Source organism: Oncorhynchus kisutch, linkage group LG28, assembly GCF_002021735.2.
Source record: "Oncorhynchus kisutch isolate 150728-3 linkage group LG28, Okis_V2, whole genome shotgun sequence".
In the NCBI taxonomy this organism is placed as follows: domain Eukaryota; kingdom Metazoa; phylum Chordata; class Actinopteri; order Salmoniformes; family Salmonidae; genus Oncorhynchus; species Oncorhynchus kisutch.
In genome coordinates, this window is record NC_034201.2 from 9,592,869 (window position 1) to 9,613,027 (window position 20,159).

Genomic DNA, 20,159 nt, shown 5'->3' on the forward strand with positions numbered 1-20,159 from the left:
CAACAGATCTGCCACGCTGATCCTCAACTCTAGAGCTCCCCCAGGGGTGTGTGCTCATTCCCCTCCTGTACTCCCTGTTCACCCACAGCTGCATGGCCAGGCACAACTCCAACACCATCATTAAGTTTGCAGACAACACAACAGTGGTAGGCCTGATCACCGACAACGAGACAGCCTATAGGGAGGTCAGAGACCTGGCTGGGTGGTGCCAGAATAACAACCTATCCCTCAATGTAACCAAGACTAAGGAGATGATTGCCTGCCATCCAGGACCTCTTACACCAGGCGGTGTCAGAGGAAGGTCCTAAAAATTGTCAAAGACTCCAGACACGGACTGTTCTCTCTACTACCGCATGGCAAGCAGTACCGGAGTGCCAAGTCTAGGACAAAAAGGCTTCTCAACAGTTTTTACCCCAAAGCCATAAGGCTCCTGAAGGAAATCACACACAGAATGAGCTGTATGGCTGGTGGCATTGTCATGCTGGAGGGTCATGTCAGGATGAGCCTGCAGGAAGTGTACCAAAAGGGAGGATGTCTTCCCTGTAACGCACAGCGCTGAGATTGCCTGCAATGACAACAAGCTCAGTCCGATGATGCTGTGACACACCGCCACAGACCATGACGGACCCTCCACCTCCAAATTGATTCCGCTCCAGAGTACAGGCCTCGGTGTAACGCTCATTCCTTCGATGATAAACGTGAATCCGACCATCACCCCTGGTGAGAAAAAAAAGGTGGGTTTGTGCCCATAGGCAACATTGTTGCCAGTGATGTAAGGCAGGTCCTCACCAGACAACAGGCCTACAAGCCCTCAGTCCAGCCTCTCTCAGCCTATTGCGGACAGTCTGAGCACTGATGGAGGGATTGTGCATTCCTGGTGTAACTCGGGCAGTTGTTGTTGCCATCCTGTACCTGTCCCGCAGGTGTGATGTTCGGATGTACCGATCCTGTGCAGTTGTTGTTACACGTGGTCTGCCACTGCGAGGGCGATCAGCTGTCCGTCCTGTCTCCCTGTAGCGCTGTCTTAGGCGTCGCACAGTATGGACATTGCAATTCATTGCCCTGGCCACATTTGCAGTCCTCAAGCCTCCTTGCAGCATGCCGAAGGCACGTTCACGCATATGAGCAGGAACTCTGTGCATCTTTCTTTTGGTGTTTTTCAAAGTCAGTAGAAAGGCCTCTTTAGTGTCCTGTTTTCATAACTGTGACCTTAATTGCCTACTGTCTGTAAGCTGTTAGTGTCTTAACGACCGTTCCACAGGTGCATGTTCATTAACTGTTTATGGTTCATTGAACAAGCATGGGAAACATTGTTTAAACCCTTTACAATGAAGATCTGTGAAGTTACTTGGATTTTTACAAATTATCTTTGAAAGACAGGGTCCTGAAAAAGGGACATTTCTTTTTTTGCTGAGTTTATATCCAGTCCCCCCCATTTGAAGATAGTGCCCGCTCTTGCCGTAACCAGGATTTGCTGCAAAACATTTGAATGACCCCCTTTCTTGATGTCGGAGAGAAAAATAAAATACACCTTTTTAAGTAAATTTCCTGCGATTCTACACATTTTGCCACTGGGCAGAGAGAAAATGTAGCAGTTTAAAAGCTAATTTCCAGCCATTTTAATGAGGTTTAACTACGGGGTATGCCAAGTTAATATGACATCCAAGTGAGAATAACTAACAAAATCAATGGCGACCCCCTGGGGGTCAGGGCCCTGGGCATGTGCACTACGAGCCCAGTCAGCATTCGGCCATGATTACTACAAGTTTAGATTGAGTGACTATCAGCTAACAATTTGTAGATTGGTAGTTAGCTGGCTAGGCTATCAGTCACTAGACAAAAACTAGAATGTATGAATACATTCAGCCTTTTGCAAATTGAAGGAAATGTATGTAAACAAAGAGACGAAAGATACAATTTAATGTATAATTATTTTCATAAATTTTTTGGGGAAGTCTGGCTTCCCTTGACATCCATGAACACACACCACTGGGTATCTAACAACAAAAACATGTTTTGGCCAAGGCATGGAAGGCTTGGCGCATTCTTATTTGCATGTCCAGGCAGGTAACGGAATGTGCAGCACCAAGCGAAGGAACCATTCCGGAATCCAAAGGCCCCATGCTCATATATTTCCTGTTCTCTGCTGGGTGCTATGGCATGGTGAGCCATGTTGTCATCTGCTTAGCTGTGTTGTTCAGTACAATAGCCCCTTATGAATACCACAGCTGGCCCATTCTCCCCCAACACCAATTAAAGAAGCATACATTCTTCTAACCCAGGATAATCAATCTCCAGAGACTGGATAAGCTCATATTCAATCCAACATCCTGGGACATACACATGATGGGACAATTCTCTTTCCAGGGATATCCTTTTGGGTGCTATTTAATGTGATAATGACAGGACAAAGCATTAGTTATTTGAGTGCACGGCTGCACGCTGTGCTTTGGTTCCAGTGAGATGGCGGTGTGTAACAATGGGAAGCCTGAGATGAAAATGCAGAATGCAATCCAAACAGATCAATGTCCAGGTGGCACACTTAGAAGATCTAGAAGCCTCTAGGTTACAAGGGACGCTTAAGCTACATACAAGGTTCAGTTGTTTGAGCCGGCCAGAAAAGTGATCAACTGACCAAGGTATTCCTGTTTGATATTACCACCAGCTTTTACATTGTAGGTTGATTCGCTCAGTGATTTAGCAATCATTTGACACAAACGCAAATTGATAGAAGAACCATTGCCTAAATTAGTTTGTCATCGGTCTTCTTGACTGGCACTGTCCCACTCTCATACTGACAACACTGGAACTCAGTTGCCCTGGGTGTAGGTACCTAACCCCATAGACCTCTCTGGCACTCACCTCTGCATAGCTCATGTGATTACAGTATATACAGTTCAACCATGGAGCCCACCTCCCCACCCTTAATGAAAACATACATTTTGTTGTTGCTGCATTTATTCTACAGCATACTACACCGCAGAAGTATCCATTGTTCCTTTGCATGTAAAACCCCCAACTAACTCCAAAATAATGGTCACAGCAGCAGCTCATCTTTGTCCACAGACTGACCAGATGCCAGACGGATGCTGATGAGGGGCCACAGAACAGACCTGTAATTCTAAACCTCTGGGCCCGGTTTCTCAAAATCATCAAAATCAAGTTTGTCGTTAGAACCTTTGTAGGATCATCGTCTAGTCTCCAAGAGGTTCCCAAAAACATAGTTAGCTGTTCTAGATGAGGTTTTCAAGGTAAGATGCTTTGCCCTTCTGCGTTACTTTATAGATCACCTCGAAACATAGATAAACCATGTGATTCTGTCTCTGTTACCGCCGATAACTTCCGACTACAAATACAAAAGTTTCCAATGTCTTCGCAATTGATAAACAAGCAACGTATAGCCTAAAAAGATGCTTAAATGAAAAAAATATATAAAATAGTAGGCTATAGGCCTATTTCAATCATATTGAAATACATTTCATGTTCAATCAATCGAGTTCTATTTTGCTACTTGTAGGCTCAATATATTTACCGAATGTGTAACCCTAACATGTGCGCAATGATGTGCCAAATCAGTGATTTAGCAGGCGATCTGTAGGTATCCAGATAGTCATACCGGGATATTCGGTAATACCGGCACTGAACACAAAGGGCACTGTTTTCAAACACCACTGATACTCTAATTCAAAGGTTAGCAATGCTAACAAGTACATGTAAAACCACAGAAAATGCTAACTAAATGCTAACAAGCACATTGCAAACATTAGTGTCTGACCTAAACTATACAAGTAATAAAAAAATGCTACTCACAGTTTGCTGTATGCACAAAACAAATATTAGACAGCAAGGCTTTTGATCCAGGAGAGGATTGTCTAAGCCAATGCTGTATTTTATAAGAAGCCAACTGGGTAGCTAGACAGCCAACTGGGTAGCTAGACAGCCAACTGGGTAGCTAGACAGCCAACTGGGTAGCTAGACAGCCAACTGGGTAGCTAGACAGCCAACTGGGTAGCTAGACAGCCAACTGGGTAGCTAGACAGCCAACTGGGTAGCTAGACAGCCAACTGGGTAGCTAGACAGCCAACTAGCTACTAAACTAGAAAACCAAATGCACAACTCCAGAGCATTTAGCACATTTTAGACAGTTAACTTAATAGTTCAAAGATATCTAGCTGGCAAACATTTAGTTGTGAATTCCATATTTTAATCAGATCACAGTGAGTGACTCACAAGGCTCCGGTCTCGTTGTTGTGTGCTTGTAAACAAAAACCACTTGACTGGGGATTACCGGTAAATTTCATAATGAAAAATGTTACAGGTTAAATGAAGAACAATCTTCCTCATCTCCTAATGTATTGAAAAAAAAGTGCTACTAATGTTCACATTTATTTAAAAAATTTATAAATAGTTGACTGTATTGAAAAATAATCCCGTGGCTTTTTCCAAATACCCAGGTATACACGGTATACTTTCCAAATCTATGATTTAGTGCATTTTTATTGGGTAAGCATTAGAATAAACCACAATATTTTCAGCCATAGGTTGTAATGGGTATAGAAGCCCGTTCCCGCCACCAATACAATTATATCTGACTATGAGTTATGAGATAGTTAAATAAATAAAATTACTTACTAAAAGCAAGTCAGTTAAGAACAAATTCTCATTTACAACGACGGCCTACCAAAAGGCAAAAGATCTCCTGCGGAGACGGGGGCCGAGATTTAAAAAATAACTAATGTAGGACAACGCACACATCACGACAAGAGAGACAACATAACATAAGACCACATAGCAAGGCAGCAACACAACATGGGAGCAGGACAAAACATGGTACAAACATTATTGGGCACAGACAACAGCACAAAGGGCAAGAAGGTATAATTAGGGTTGCAACATTCCAGGAACTTTCAATAAATGCACTGGTTTTACAAAAATCCTGGTTTGACGTTTACAGATTTCCTGCTTATTCCATCCTGAATCCTCCCTACCTCTAACCGGGATTTCCGGACACCGGGGGAATTTATTGAAAGTGCCAGTAATTTTGCAGCCCTAGTCATGAGACAGTTTTAGGCAATCAGTATCACATGAATTCAATGTGCACTTTGCATCAGGCCCTCAACTTTCAAGGATAACCTTATGTATATCCTAAAGTCACTCACCCATTGTATATGTGTGCGTGAGAGTGAGCGAGCGAGAAAGCGTGTGTGGTGATTGTTTCATATTAATGGATTGGAGAGTTTTGTTAAAGTGAGATGACATCTGGTTGACATCAGATTGAATGAATTCAATTAAATCCATTAAAAAAAAAGGGGCAACCTGGGATTGGTACATCCTTTTTGGGAGTTTAAAATTATTAATATATAGCCATAAGGCACGCACGTACACAGTTTGGGCTCTGTCTGTGCAGAGCACATGCCTCTTTTCCCTTCCCGTCTCCAAAGTGCCCTTTTGGGTGGTGGTATAATGTCCCCCAAAATAACATTTTTTTGTCATTGTTGTCACTAGTTCGGAACCCACTGCCCGCAAGTCATCATGACGTTGTTAAAAACTCACACCCCTGTCCGTTGGTTGCGCCTGTTGATCTGCCCTGTACGGAGATAGCATGCTCCTGTTTTGTGCCTGTTTCCCAGTCTGCCCTGGTCGAAGATTGTGCACGCCCGGTCACCAGTCAAGTGTGTGTCTAGCTACCTAGTTTAAATATTAACAATACTGCCACAGCAGTATAAGATTTGATTAACACTTGATTGAGCCTTCATCGTCAATATTCGGTCTGGTTGGCTGATACCCGCAGCAGAGAGGCAGAAAGACAGTGAGGAGCGGCTACATCAACAACCCTCCGACCCAACTCTATCCCATCTTCAGTCTGAAGTTGCACATGTGTCAGGGAAGCAGCAACACAGGTAGTCTAGCTAACCACCTTATTAGAGCTGGGCAGTATACTCTATTTTACTATACACCAGTATTGATGCATGGACCGGTTTGGGTTTTTACTTCCCCGTCTATAACGTTTTTTCAATGTTTGGTTTGTTAAGTGTGATACGCAACTCAGGCGTAACTCAGGCTGCATACCACACCAAGCCCTGCCCCTCAAGGAGAGAGCAGTTGGTTAACCATGGAGTTACACATTTTCTTGCCATTCACTCTGAAGTCTGCATGGTCAAACGGATGCAAAAAGATGTTGGTGAAAACGATACTGCTTTCCACAAGCCTTCTACAATTACACTATTAGTTTGTGTTCCTTACTCTCTGCTAGTTTGCCTTAGCCACTAATGCTAATCACTAGTTAGCTAGCTTGCTAAATGTACCAACTTAGATCGTACTACTGTAGGCCTAGATAATCATATTGTTTGTGCAATGGTATCTTAAATCAGAGAGGAATAGGTGAAACATGAATAGTTTAGCTAGCTGGCTAGCTACATGAGGTAAGAAAACATGGAACGTAACATCTAATTAGGTTTCCCTGGAAACATTGACCAACCCTTTGGTTCTTAACCTGTCAATAATTCCTCCCTGGCTTATTGATTTGTTATGTCAAACAACAATGCATTCAAGGTGCTGCCCACTATATATGTGACTTGTTTCAGGAAACTAGGCGTATGTCGCGTGTCACTATTTCACAGGAAAGCAATTTGAAAGTAAATCTTTTTTGACAGAAATGCCTTCTGGAACATGTGAACTTTCATGTGCCTAAATAACAAATGTGTATGCCATCTGTAAATATGAATAGAATTGTGAGCCTAGTTGGTTTAGCCACAGAAAAAGCGAGCAACCTTCCCACTAGCCATGATTGGCTGAAATAATAAGTGGGCTGGACATGCCATGAGATGAGTTCAGATTGGTCTGCCATGTAGCACGCTTCTCTCCATTTAGCTGGTCAGGTAGGTAATCCTGTCTAATGTATTTATTTTAAAATATATATATATATAAAATCGTAGAACTGCTTAAGTGTTGCTCTCCACTTCCTGGGGGACCGAGTTTTGAAATCAGTAAAATTAGAATATGATAGCTAAGGTGATGGAGAAAACACCTGTCTCTGGATTACATCTTCAAACTAAGGGCAACCATGGCAACCATGGCATGGTGACGAAGAGGGAGAAGCATACAGTCATGTATACAGGTAAGAGTTCAGCCAGCTAAAGTATCAGATATTACACATTTCTAATTTTGTCAGAAAGTCATTTTCACTGTACGTTTGTTTATGTGTAACTCTGTTGTTGTTTTAGTCGCACTGCTTTGCTTTATCTTGGCCAGGCCACAGTTGTAAATGAGAACGTGTTCTCAACTGGCCTACCTGGTTAAATAAAGGTGAAATAAAAATGAAAAAATAAATCTGAGCCATTTGCTTTGCTAGTTAAAGCCTAATGTTAGCTAGCTAACATTGAACCGGGTTGGTTAGCTCAAGCAGGGTAGTAATGTCATGAGTTGGGATTATGGTTCATTAGCTAGCTAGCTACATGTCTTAACAAAAGACTACACTATGCAAGTAACCATTTCAATAGAATGTTAATGATGTCACTGCGAAAACTGTTGATAGATGTAGCTGGTAAATTCACTCTGGCTATCTACTCGATTTCAGAGCACTTACCTGAGTGTGCCAGAGCACAGAATAACTCGTGAATTTACAAAACGCTCAACACCCGTTGATTACGGACGGTGTCAGTAAACTTGGCAAAAAAAGAAATTGTTGCCAGCAGCACAGTTGCAGACACCAACACTGCGGATAGCATAAAAACAGTCTAACCAGCTCTGCTAGGGCAGGTATAAATGGTCAGAGTGAGTTCTCTCATTTGTGTCTGGAAGTAGCTTGTAAGCTAGTCAATGTTAGCTTGGGTGCTTGACAGCTGTTGTTAGGAAAGAAAGCTGGAATCAAACCTTTTCTCAAGTGAGGTTACAAGTTTATCAACTTTCAAAGCAGAATTACTTTCCCATTGTTCCTCAACTGTCTAGCTCTACTAGAAGTCTCTACTTCTATCCAATGTAAAAAACACAATTTCCAATTTTGCTCCTAAGATCAAAACGAGCCGGTCGGTCACATTCTGCTATAGAATAATTATATTTCCCCGATTCAAACAGTTCACTAATTAACAAGGCCTTTTTTTCAGCATTGAGCAAATTTCTAGTCTGCCGAGTGCAAACTAAGACATTGTGAAAACTCTGCAACTTCCAGCGTGTTTACTCTGAACACAGGCTTTACCCACTTTAAGTTCCAGTTAACAGTGACCAAGTAGGGTACTTTGGCTATTTGATCTTACAAGAGTAGCCTACCATCAAAAACAATGGAGAAAATGCAGCCCGTAGCATTTTAACATGGAAATAGCTGTTATCATTCAGCCTACAGAAGCAGCCAATGTGTGGTGTTCAATGTAGGCCTACATTCCATGACACTTTGAAAAGAAAACATGCAGGGCTTGACATTAACCTGTTTATCCACTTGTCCTTCAGACAAGCAGGTGACTGAAGATGTTGTGTTGTTTGATGCAAGAAACCACTTTTCAAAATAAACTGCATTATTATTCCCATACCATTATTACAGAGAATCAGACAAATTATGCTACAATTTGCCTATTGGCTACTTAGCTTATTCAAGCCTGTCTCAAAATATAACACTGCCCCTTTAAGACAAAAAAAAGCATGACTTTCTAAGATGTCTAGAAATGTATACGTTAGTGCTTTTGCAGGAAGCAATCACTCCCCTATTGCGGACTACAAATGATCTATAACTGAGCTAACAACTCACTTACTAGCAACGAATATGAACAAATGTACACGTGGCTACATGCAGCTCTCTTTGATCTCATAACAAGCGCACCTACTCACGACTACTAATGCTGTAAACACAGTCCAGTTCAACGTAAAATGGCACAGATCCATATACGGCAATGGTCTATTTGCATATAGGCAATACAATCCTAATCGGAAGCGTTTTATCTACAACAAAATCTCTTGCATAGTTAGTTTTGTTTCGGTATGCTGCATTGAAAGTGGCTAATATGGCATTGATTCAATCACAATTGCCACAGTAAAGAGAAACATTGATAGTGTTAACAGGGAAAAGTCTAGAAAGTTTAGCGAAGTTTAACCTCGTGCTTCTCTCCGTGGGCTGATATTTCTTATGCACGGCAGTCTTGGGGCTACTGCACGGCAGTCTTGGGGCTACTGCACGGCAGTCTTGGGGCTACTGCACGGCAGTCTTGGGGCTACTGCACGGCAGTCTTGGGGCTACTGCACGGCAGTCTTGGGGCTACTGCACGGCAGTCTTGGGGCTACTGCACACGCACGCATGCAGCTTAGAGGAAACATTGGTTGCCACCCTAGGGTCATGACCTACTCGTAAAGGATATTTAGAACTTTTATTTATCTAAAATATTGTGATATGATATTTTGGCCATATCACCCAGCCTTACACCAAATACAAAAGCCAGCCATATATCATGAGTTAGATGATGAATATTATTAAGTTACTATTGATAAAATCATCAAAGATAAAGAAATCGAGCAAGCAGATTTAATGGAGCTGGGGAGAACTGTGTCTTAACCAATATTTGTCTGGTAAAGGAGTAAGTGCAAACAAGCTAGATAAACGGTCAAACACTTGGCAGCCTGTGAAAAGGTGTTTGTATATACAGCAGTCAACAGAGTGACTGATTGCAGAGATATGACTGTTGGTGATGGCATTTAATCAGATGTGTTAATGTAAAAGATTAGACTGCACGGACTTCATTTGATGTAACAACTTTTTTCTTCTTCTTTAAACACTGGAGGAGGTACAACGCCTATTAAAAAAACATATGAAAGAAATGTGTACATGCAACAAGTAAGTTCGTACCACACTTTCCGTCAACCTGGACTCAGGGGTAGACGTAACATAGTAAAATGTAAATCTGTCCTCCATTTAGTATGATATGTTACATTTCGCATGGTATGTATTTATTTGTGGATATCCATCATCCATTTCATATGATATGTACAAATTACAATTCGTACAATATGTTATGAATTTGTAAAACGTATAAAAAGGTTGCAAATTCCAATTTGTTGTGGCTAACGTTAGCTAGGTGGATAACGTTAGCTAGGGTTAGAGGCAATGTTCCCTTCACTCTAAGGGCCTGCCACGCAGAAGAAATAGCAGCCTGTGCAGAGAAGCACGAGATTGAACTTCACTGAACTTTCTAGTGCGAATTGTGATCGAATCAATGCAATATTAGCCACTTTAAATGCAGCATACCGAATCAAAATGAACTATGCAACAGATTTTCTTGTAGGCTGAGCGCATTGGAGTAGGATTCTAATGCATTGATAGGCAAAACTAAGGCCCATACTTTTCACATATCGGTGCGCCATAACCAATCCGAGCTGCAGTATCCCTACATGCAAATAGACCATTGCCATATATGGATCTGTGTCGTTTACTTCGAACTGGACTGCGTTTACAGCATGTCGCAAGTAGACGTACTTGTTGAGCTCAAAGCAAGAGCTGCATATAGTCACGTGTGTACATTTGTTCATATTCGTTGCTAGTAAGTGAGTTATTAGCCTAGTAATAGCTCATTTCTAGTCAGCAATGGGAGAGTGGTTGCTTCCTACAAGAGCACAAAATGTGTACATTTCTAGCCATCTTTGAAAAGCAAGTCAGGTAAAGAGCTTTTTTTCCTGTCTTAAAGGGGAAGTGTTATATTGGAGACATGCTTGAATAAGCTAAGAAGCCAATAGGCAGACGGTAGCATAGTTTGTCTGATTCTCTGTGACAAGTGGATAAACAGTCTAATGCCAATCCCGACATGTTTTTTTCTCCAAAAGTCTCATAGAAGGTAGGCCTACATTGTACACCAGACATTGGCTGCTACTGTAGGATGAATGATAGAACAGCCGTGTAAAAATGTTATGGGATGCTTTTTCCCCATTGTTTTTTATGGAAGGCAACTCAGATAGGCTACATTTTGATCAAATAGCCACAGTAGCCTACTTGGTCACTCTAACTAACTTAAAGCAGGTGCAGCCTCAGTGTTCACAGTATACGTGCACCAGAAGTTGCACAGAACTTTCACAATGTTCCAGTTTGCACACACCAGACCTGACATTTGCGCAGTGATGCATTTTTTTTGAAGGAACATCAGTAAGCGATTATGGTTAGAGTTAGGGGAAGGGTTAGCTAACATGCTAAGTAGTTGCAAAGTAGCAAAATTGCTAAAGTTGTCCATTATGAGATTCAAACACGCAACCGTTGGGTTGCTAGATGTTCGCATTATACACCCACCCATCTATCCTCCTTTCATTTTTTACTTTAAGTAACCATACCAAACAAAATATCATACTAATTTGGGTATCTTGGATTTACATTTACTATGTTACATCTAGTCTATGAGACAAGGGTGTTTACGTTTAGACTTGGGCTTCAGTGCCCAATAAACAGACTTTCTTTATGACTGCAGTATTGTCCTAACATGCCCTTTTTCTGATCAATGATCTGAAACTGGTAACATTGCATATTACATGATTCAACATGATAATTTCAGTGGGATTAAATCAGACAATTACAGTGCAGTGCACCCCTTTGGGAAGAGGGATACTCATGCAAGACGCGCCCTGCCTCAACACCCTCTGTGTTGAGTGCTCTCCAAATGTTGTTGGCTGTGGTTCAATATACACACACCTTATAGTCAGACTGAGGCTGACTGAACAAACCACTAGTCATGATATCCTCAAATAATTTCTCTTTCTATTACTTTCCTTCACCATGTGTCTCTAGTTGTCCCCTCTTTGCCATCAAGACTCCCTTCAAGTTTATGCAACATCAATATAACTCAAGAAATAGGGAGTGAGGCTAGTGAATCGGTTTACCATGTCAGATTGTGCTTGAAGTTTTCATCGGTTAAGGAATATTTAATCCTAGTAAGGCAATTCCTTTGATTTTACAATTTCCTCCATCACTAATGCTGATTACGCAAGTAAAACACAGGGTCAGTTGTAATTAAACTACATAGTGTATTGCCATATCCACATGAAAGATATTCATAAATCTGCATACAATTAGCTAGTGGGTGAGTGTTCTCCTGTCCAGATTGTGAGCCAAGTATGCTAAACCTAGAAGTTGAGTGAAAACATGGTAGAACATTTCTACTTAATGTTAGACACGATGGAAAGGCAAAACTGTTTTACCCGAGAGGCAGATAAAATGCTTACTTAGTGGATCATGTGCTGAAACGGACACAATGGGCATAATCTTTGTACATAGCATTGGTCTCTACACAGAAATGCACAATGCACATTCAACACTAAAAAAGTAGTGCTGGTAGGCCAATCTTAAATTCAACGTCTGCCAAATGACTTAAATGAAAGTTACAATTTAAACCTGAGCGATATCTTACCTGCACCATGGTCATAACATGACATGGATTCAGTAGGTAGATTACTGTCTTGGTGGCGAATTTGAATCCGACCTCTACTCCAAACGTCATACACAGAGCAACCAGCAACAGGTTCTTGCCGAAACTGTCCTGTTTCGTCCTTGGCCCATCTTTCGCAATCTCTTTGAGTTCTTTACAAATGTTGATTTTTCTCAATGCGACGACAACTTCCACGATGGAAATCAGAACCATGACAAAACTCTCGCTGATACGTTGTTGCGGTGCAAGAAAGGCGGCACATTCTGGGCCCCCGTTGCCTTCAAACTTTGGGTCCACGCCGCCATACAACCAGTCTAAAAGACTGTAAATGTTATATCTAGACATATTCCTCTTCTCGTGTTGGAAAAGGTAGGAACAAGACGGAATAAAAGACAGTACACTGACTTCTTGTCGAAACATGAACTGCAGTATTTCACCTCGGCAGTGATCTCTATAAAGCTGAGGCAGAAATGTATCCACCAAAGCTGCCACCGCCTCCTATTCTTGACAAGTAGTAATAGTAGCAACAAATCAGCTAGCTTGCGTGGACGGGAACTCGGTGGCGAACAGTGCCAGACCAAATTCCAGAGTGGGGGGTCTCTAGCAAACTATAGCTACTTCACATTGACATGGAAACGTGGACATTCAAATGACAGCTGTGATTACAGTAGCTAACAGCATGTCATGGCCATGTCACCAATTTGCAGTGGAAAATAGCTAACTGCAAGCAATTGCTAACGTTAGCTAGCAGGTGGCAGCCACATCCGTTTGCCAAATATATTGGCTAACTGGTAGGAAAAAAAATAGTCCAACAATTTCTAAAACGTCCAGCTGTAGTTCTTCCGATGCTATATCTCACCAAGAGAGGTAATTTTCAGCACCCAGTTGCACGATGTGTCACAAACCAGCAGAACTATTTTACATCGATCCAGCACAAGTGTGAAAGTAGCTACTGTATCTAACTAAATGGTTATATTACAACTATATGTGATAACGTACATCACAAGATACAGTTCTTTCTGCAGCGATATTTTATATTAAATAATGTTATAGCTTTGGTCACAAAACCAGTATAGCTCTTTACATCCAGTTAGTCGTGAACCATTTCAATTTGTCTCTACACTAAATTACTTCCTGGATTGGATAGCTGCATTTAACCCCGCCTTCTTTCCAAGTAAAGTTCAGTTAACCCCTTGATGCTAGACCCTAATGTGTACACATACTGTATGCCTATAAACGTACAATATTCTTTATCTAATGCGTAAAAAATATACAAATACATTCAATAAGAATTTACAACAGTGTTCCAGATTTATGGAACAGTTTCCCCTGTCAGGTAAGAGAGAGGCAAACACCATTGAGGTCTTAAAAATGTAATTTGAGATAGAAGCCAATGTATTAAGCTGTTCAAATAAAGTTTAGAATTATTATTTCAGTTGACAATTACAGACACTTTAATTTAGTGGACCTATGTTGGGTGTAGCCATAGGGTGTGTATTTCGCAGTATCCTCCTCAATCGGCGTATTCGATTATGCTGAGCCGCGGGGCATCGGGCGAAAGAGGGGTGAGAGGAGCGTCATGCTTAAATTGAACGGTAATCTGTACCGTTTAGTCTTGTTGCGGATAAGGCAGCATAGTGCATTGTCCAGAAACATACAACATATCTTTTCCATATTTTTTTTAAATCAAAATCAATCACTTTTGCATGGGGAAGACAGAATCCTAGTAATTACTTCACGTGCTTAAAAACGTCACTTTTGTTTTGAGCCGATTTCGCCATAGGCTTTGAATGGGGCAGCTGGCTCACGCCCGGGAAGGCAACCCGGTTCCAAATCGAAAGCATTCAACTTTCAGCCGATTCTGAACAAGGCTATGCATGTGCCCGGGCGAGATGATTATGATTATTCTTCAATGTACAATGTCCTAGGAGCAATCTTGCAAACAAGATAAGAGAGGAAGTAAGAGGTGGTGTTTGCAAGATTGCTCCTAGGACATTGTACATTGAAGAATAATCATAATCATCTCGCCCGGGCACATGCATAGCCTTGTTCAGAATCGGCTGAAAGTTGAATGCTTTCGATTTGGAACCGGGTTGCCTTCCCGGGCGTGAGCCAGCTGCCCCATTCAAAGCCTATGGCGAAATCGGCTCAAAACAAAAGTGACGGAGCAATCTTGCAAACAAGATAAGAGAGGAAGTAAGAGGTGGTGTTTGCAAGATTGCTCCTAGGACATTGTACATTGAAGAATAATCATAACCATCCCGGGAAAATCCGAATTTTGAATCTTGGTCCACCAATATTTGGAGGGCCCTTGGGCTCAGAGTCCCATCACTTTTTATTATTATTATAATTGATTTGTATTTTATTTAAACTTTATTTAACTAGGCAAGTCAGTTAAGAACAAATTCTTATTTACAATGACGGCCGTCATTGTAAATAAGAATTAGGCCGGGCATACCTGGACCAACCAAAACCTGGGCCAATTGTGCACACCTTATGGGACTCCCAATAATGGCCGGGTGTGAAACGGCCTGCCACACATCTATCAAAATGGCCATGATCTTACATTTGTCCTCACCTCTATGCAGTGGAACATTAATATCAATTGTATCTTGTTTAAAGCTCTTTTGGCCATCTGGTCTACAATTTAATTAACTTCCACACACAAATGGACTGGGACCCAGTAGAATCTTACTACTACACCCATTCTCTCAATTCTCCATAATAACATGAATTCCTCCAATAGTAGGTCACTCCTATTAGATTTGCCAACTGATAGACTATTCAATACAGAGAGGGGATCTGAGCATGTTATAATTCAGACAGGTTGAACATCCTCAATCTAGTCACTTTACCTCTACCTACATGTACATATTACCTCAATTACCTCGACTAACCTGTTCCCACACACATTGACTCTACCGGTACCCCCAGTAGCCCCACTACTGTTATTTTATTGTTGCTCCTTAATTATTTGATTTTGATTTGAGAGCAACTACTATCTCCAACAGTTCAACTGAGTATACTGACAGTAAATTTGTTAGTCTTCTATATATCTCCACATCAAATTCAGTAATGTAAATCCTTGCTCTGGTGTGAAAACTTCTTCCAATGTAATTGTAAACCAGTTTCCCTATATCACTGACTTCTGACAAATCTTTTATTTTCTTTATCAAGGTTAGATAAACAACAGGATCTGGGACTAACCATGGAGGAACATCCCTTATCACCACAGAAGGGCCAACCTCCAATTCCCTCAAACTACTCTCATCAGCAAGCTTTCCAACTGTCCAACCAAAACCATTGCCTAGTCTAATAGTATATTCCCTACAGTCATCTAGAACAATATCAGTGGGATGATCAACCTCACAGCCTTTCAGCCTAACCCAATAAGCTAATGACAATTTATTACGCTGTATATCCAAAGGAATCTCACCTACCTCTACTAATAAGGCAACTGCTCGGCATCCGACCGTAAGGCGCTACAGAGGGTAGTGCGTACGGCCCAGTACATCACTGTGGCCAAGCTTCCTGCCATCTAGGACCTCTATACTAGACGATGTCAGAGGAAGGCCCCAAAAAATTGTCAAAGACTCCAGTCACCTAAGTCATAGACTGTTCTCTCTGCTACCGCATGGCAAGCGGTACCGGAGTGCCAAGTCTAGGTCCAAAAGGCTCCTTAACAGCTTCTACCTCCAAACCATAAGTCTGCTGTACAATTAATCAAATGGCCACCCAGACTATTTGCATAGACCCCCCCCCCCTTGTTTTTATACTGCTGCTACTTGCTGTTTATTATCTATGCAGTCACTTTACCCATACCTACATGTACAAATTATCTCGACTAACCTGTACCCCCGCACATTGACTCGGTACCGGTACCCCCTGTATATAGCCTCGATATTGTTATTTTACTGTGTTACTTTTGACAATTTTTTACTTCAGTATTTGCTCAATCTTTCTTGAAATGCACTGTTGGTTAAGGGCTTATAAGTAGTCATTTCACGGTAAGGTCTACACCTGTTGTATTTGGCGTATGTGACAAATACAATTTGATTTGATACAGATGTTGATTTAAGTGAACCAATACATATCCTTAAAGCTATATACTCGATTCTGTCCAGCCTCTGAAGCCAAGTCTTCGTCGCTGTTCCAAAAACTATACACCCATCGTCAATTGGCGTCCTGATCAGAGCTCTATAAATATGCATCAACGATTGTCTGTCAGCACCAGAGAGTGCATAAGATTCACCACCTTCTTACACTTTGTTTCAACATTTATGGCACGATCTTTCCATGTATATCGCTCATTGAACCAAAGACTCAAATATTTGTACTTAAAAACCCTCCTCATAGACTGTCCATAATGAAACAACTGTATATTTTCAGCAACTTTCTTCTTTGAGAAGAACATACAGCAAGACCTGACAATTTAAAACCCCAGTCAATCGACCATCTTTCAACATCCTCTATAGCTTGTTGAATAAATTTGGTCACGAGAGACTTTCCTTCCCCTCTTCCAAATAGATACTTCTTCAGCATCTACATACATTCCTTCCCCTCTTCCAAATAGATACTTCTTCAGCATCTACATACATTCGAAAATACATTGTCAATCATAATATTGAAGAAAATAGGTCTGATAGCACTGCCTTGAGGAATACCATTGTCAACTTCGTAGGCATCAGATAAAATGGATCCCATTTTAACTTGAAAAGATTGATTAAATAAGAAGTCCAAAATCCAGTTATATAATCTCCCACCAATACCAAGTCTTTTTATCTTAATCAGTAGGCTCTCTCCATATAGTGTCATATGCCTTTTCAATGTCAAAAAATACATTAACCATTACTTCTTTCATGACCAGAGTTTTTTCAACTTCATTGCTCACCTTTACTAATGCATCCAAAGTAGATCTATCTACCTTTACAGAATCCACTTCGACATTGACTCAATAAACCTCTATGTTCCAGGAAATAGGACAATCTGTTAACTATCATCTTTTCCATCAGTTTACACAAGTTAGAGGTCAGTGCTTTTGGTCTGTAACTATTAGCACATGAAGGGTCCTTACCAGGCTTTTCAAATGGTAATATTACTGCACGTTTCCAACCAGAAGGTAATTTTAATTTGATTTTTTGTTGAACCTTTATTTAACTAGGTAAGTCAGTTATGAACAAATTCTTATTTACGATGCTGGGCCAATTGTGCGCCGCCCTATGGGACTCCCAATCACGTTTGGTTGTGATACAGCCTGGATAGGTATAACCCCCTCACTTCAAATCGTATTAAATAATCCCAGGAGAACATACATAACCTCATCAGGTATATGGTTAAACATTACATAACACAACTGATTATGATCTTGGGCTGTATATCGACAGTATCCATTTTCTTCAAATCAAATCAAATGTTATTGGTCACATGCGCCGAATACAACAGGTGTAGAACTTACCGTGAAATGCTTACTTACAAGCCCTTAACCAACAATGCAGTTCAAGAAATAGAGTTGATAAAATATTTACTAAATAAACTAAAGTTTTAAAAAATCTAATCAATCATAAAGTAACAAGAAAATGTACATAACAATAATGAGGCTATATACAGAGGGTACCGGTACCGAGTCACTGTGCGGGGGTACAGGTTAGTCATGTTAATTTGTAAAGGGACTATGCATAGATAATAAGCAGCAAGTAGCAGCAGTGTAAAAACTAAGGGGGGGGTTGGACCTAGACTTGGCGCTCCGGTAACGCTTGCCGTGCGGTAGCAGAGAGAACAGTCTATGACTTGGGTGACCGGAGTCTGACAATTTTTTGTTTATAGGTCCTGGATGTCAGGAAGCTTGGCCCCAGTGATGTATTGGGCCGTACTCACTACCCTCTGTAGCGCCTTGCGGTTAGATGCCGAGCAGTTACCATACCAGGTGGTAATGCAACCGGTCAGGATGCTCTCGATGGTGGAGCTGTAGAACTTTTTGAGGATCTGAGGACCTATGCCAAATCTTTTCAGTATCCTGTGGGAGAAAAGGTGTTGTAGTGCCCTCTTGACAACTGTCTTGGTGTGTTTGGACCATGATAGATTGTTGGTGATGTGGACACCAATGAACTTGATGTACACATTAACATGAGCATGTAAAATCTCACTTGCATTGCCTTATATACTTTGTCCAAATAACCCCACTTTGTACCCTAGCAAAAGTCTTCCCCAACAAGTCTGCTTTTTAAAAATCAATTACGGCCATTATTTTACCCACAAACCCAGGCGAGATTAATCAAACCCCCTCATTATTAGTGCGTGCACGCCCTCTAGTGGTTTTCATTTTTCTTCACAGCTGAAGTGACCCAGGAAATTTCATAGAAGGACATATCATCTGATATCACTCCATGTCTGCACTCCCCTCCCTGAAGCTTGTGCTTTCCCACCTGTCCATGGAGAGAACCTACAGGAGGTGGATAATCCATACAATGGACTTGTAGGGTTCATGCAGAAATTGCTTCTTTTTTTAATTTTTATAAGAATATACTTTTTGGCTCAGAACTTGCATATCATTTGCACTGAACATTAAGTAGCTAGGATAGAGAATGCAACCATTATGTAAAGGTAAATGTGCCACCCTGTCTTGACTTAATCTGTGCTTTGGTTTTACCAACAAAAGCCTGATGTTTCAGTCTGATCTAATACTGGCTCCCTCCCAGTGAACATCAAAGACAATGTATATACAGACAGAAAAAAGCCCCACCCACACTCTGGGGTGGGCGGTAGTGATGAGCAGTTACTTGCTGTACTTTGGGCTTCAAAACACTGAAAAGTTTCCCCTCTATGGATGCTGGTGTCAGTATGATTCACCAAAATGTTTATGCAAATGAAAAACTTCTTATGGAGTGCACAGCGAAAATAATGAAATTCTGATTTCTTGAAAAGATTATGAGATCACAGGAGGTCAACTTCGCCCCCACCCATCACACTCTCGCTGTTGTAAAAAGTTTTTTCATGTCAACACATACAATCCATACTTGGAAATGTCCAGTAATATCAAAGGCATAAACATTTGTAAAAAGTGTCTTTAATTTAATTTTGTATTATTAAACTTTATCTACTTACTACTTTGTAGCTACTTTGCAACTACTTAGCATGTTAGCTAACCCTTTCCCTAACCCTTAGCACTAGGGTTCTGAAACTTTTTGGGCCACGGACCTCTTTTGTGATAGCAAATTCATCAGTGACCCCCTCATAATCAGAACACAGCGCGAGTGAGATAATAAATTGCATACAAGGAGTTTTACCATGACTTCGTGTACAAGGCCGGAAGTAACAAATCTCGGTTTCTTGGAAGGAACATTTTAAAGGTTCAGCTCTTGGCATCGGAGAGAAAAAAACCCAGTTTAAGCTCATTTCCTGCTATTCTAACTTTGGTAAAAAGTTTATATTAAGATATCCTTCCCATCAATACTGTCCCAGCATCAACCGTTAGGGCCAGTTCTATGACTGTCTGGCAAATGTGTTACGAGCCTGTCATCTTGTGGTCATCACACAACACCTGTACTGAACTTTCAAGAATAAAGTCGTAACAAGTCTGATAATTCTCTGAACTTTTCAGAAAAAGTTGTGATCTTAATAACCTTAATTGTTTAGTTTTTTTTAACAGATTCTTCTGAAAGTCTGTAAAAATGTAAATGTGAATATGAAATGTATTCATGAAATAAAAATGCTCCTTTACTGTCTTTTGTTCTTAAAGGAATGTACATCACCCTGGTCATATGGCCTAATCCTTGTTTA

The 20,159-nt window shown here is 41.0% G+C and overlaps 1 protein-coding gene across 1 annotated transcript in view; it reads right to left on the reverse strand.

Moving 5' to 3' along the window:
- The window catches only part of LOC109873403 (transmembrane protein 164), a 54,380-nt gene extending 40,832 nt beyond the window's left edge, over nucleotides 1-13,548 (reverse strand). Inside the window, exon 1 of the mRNA XM_020465059.2 lies at nucleotides 12,366-13,548. Within this exon, the coding sequence (XP_020320648.1) occupies nucleotides 12,366-12,803 (438 nt within the window). The 5' untranslated portion in view covers nucleotides 12,804-13,548. The remainder of the gene's footprint in view (nucleotides 1-12,365) is intronic.
- Nucleotides 13,549-20,159: the final 6,611 nt, after the last annotated feature.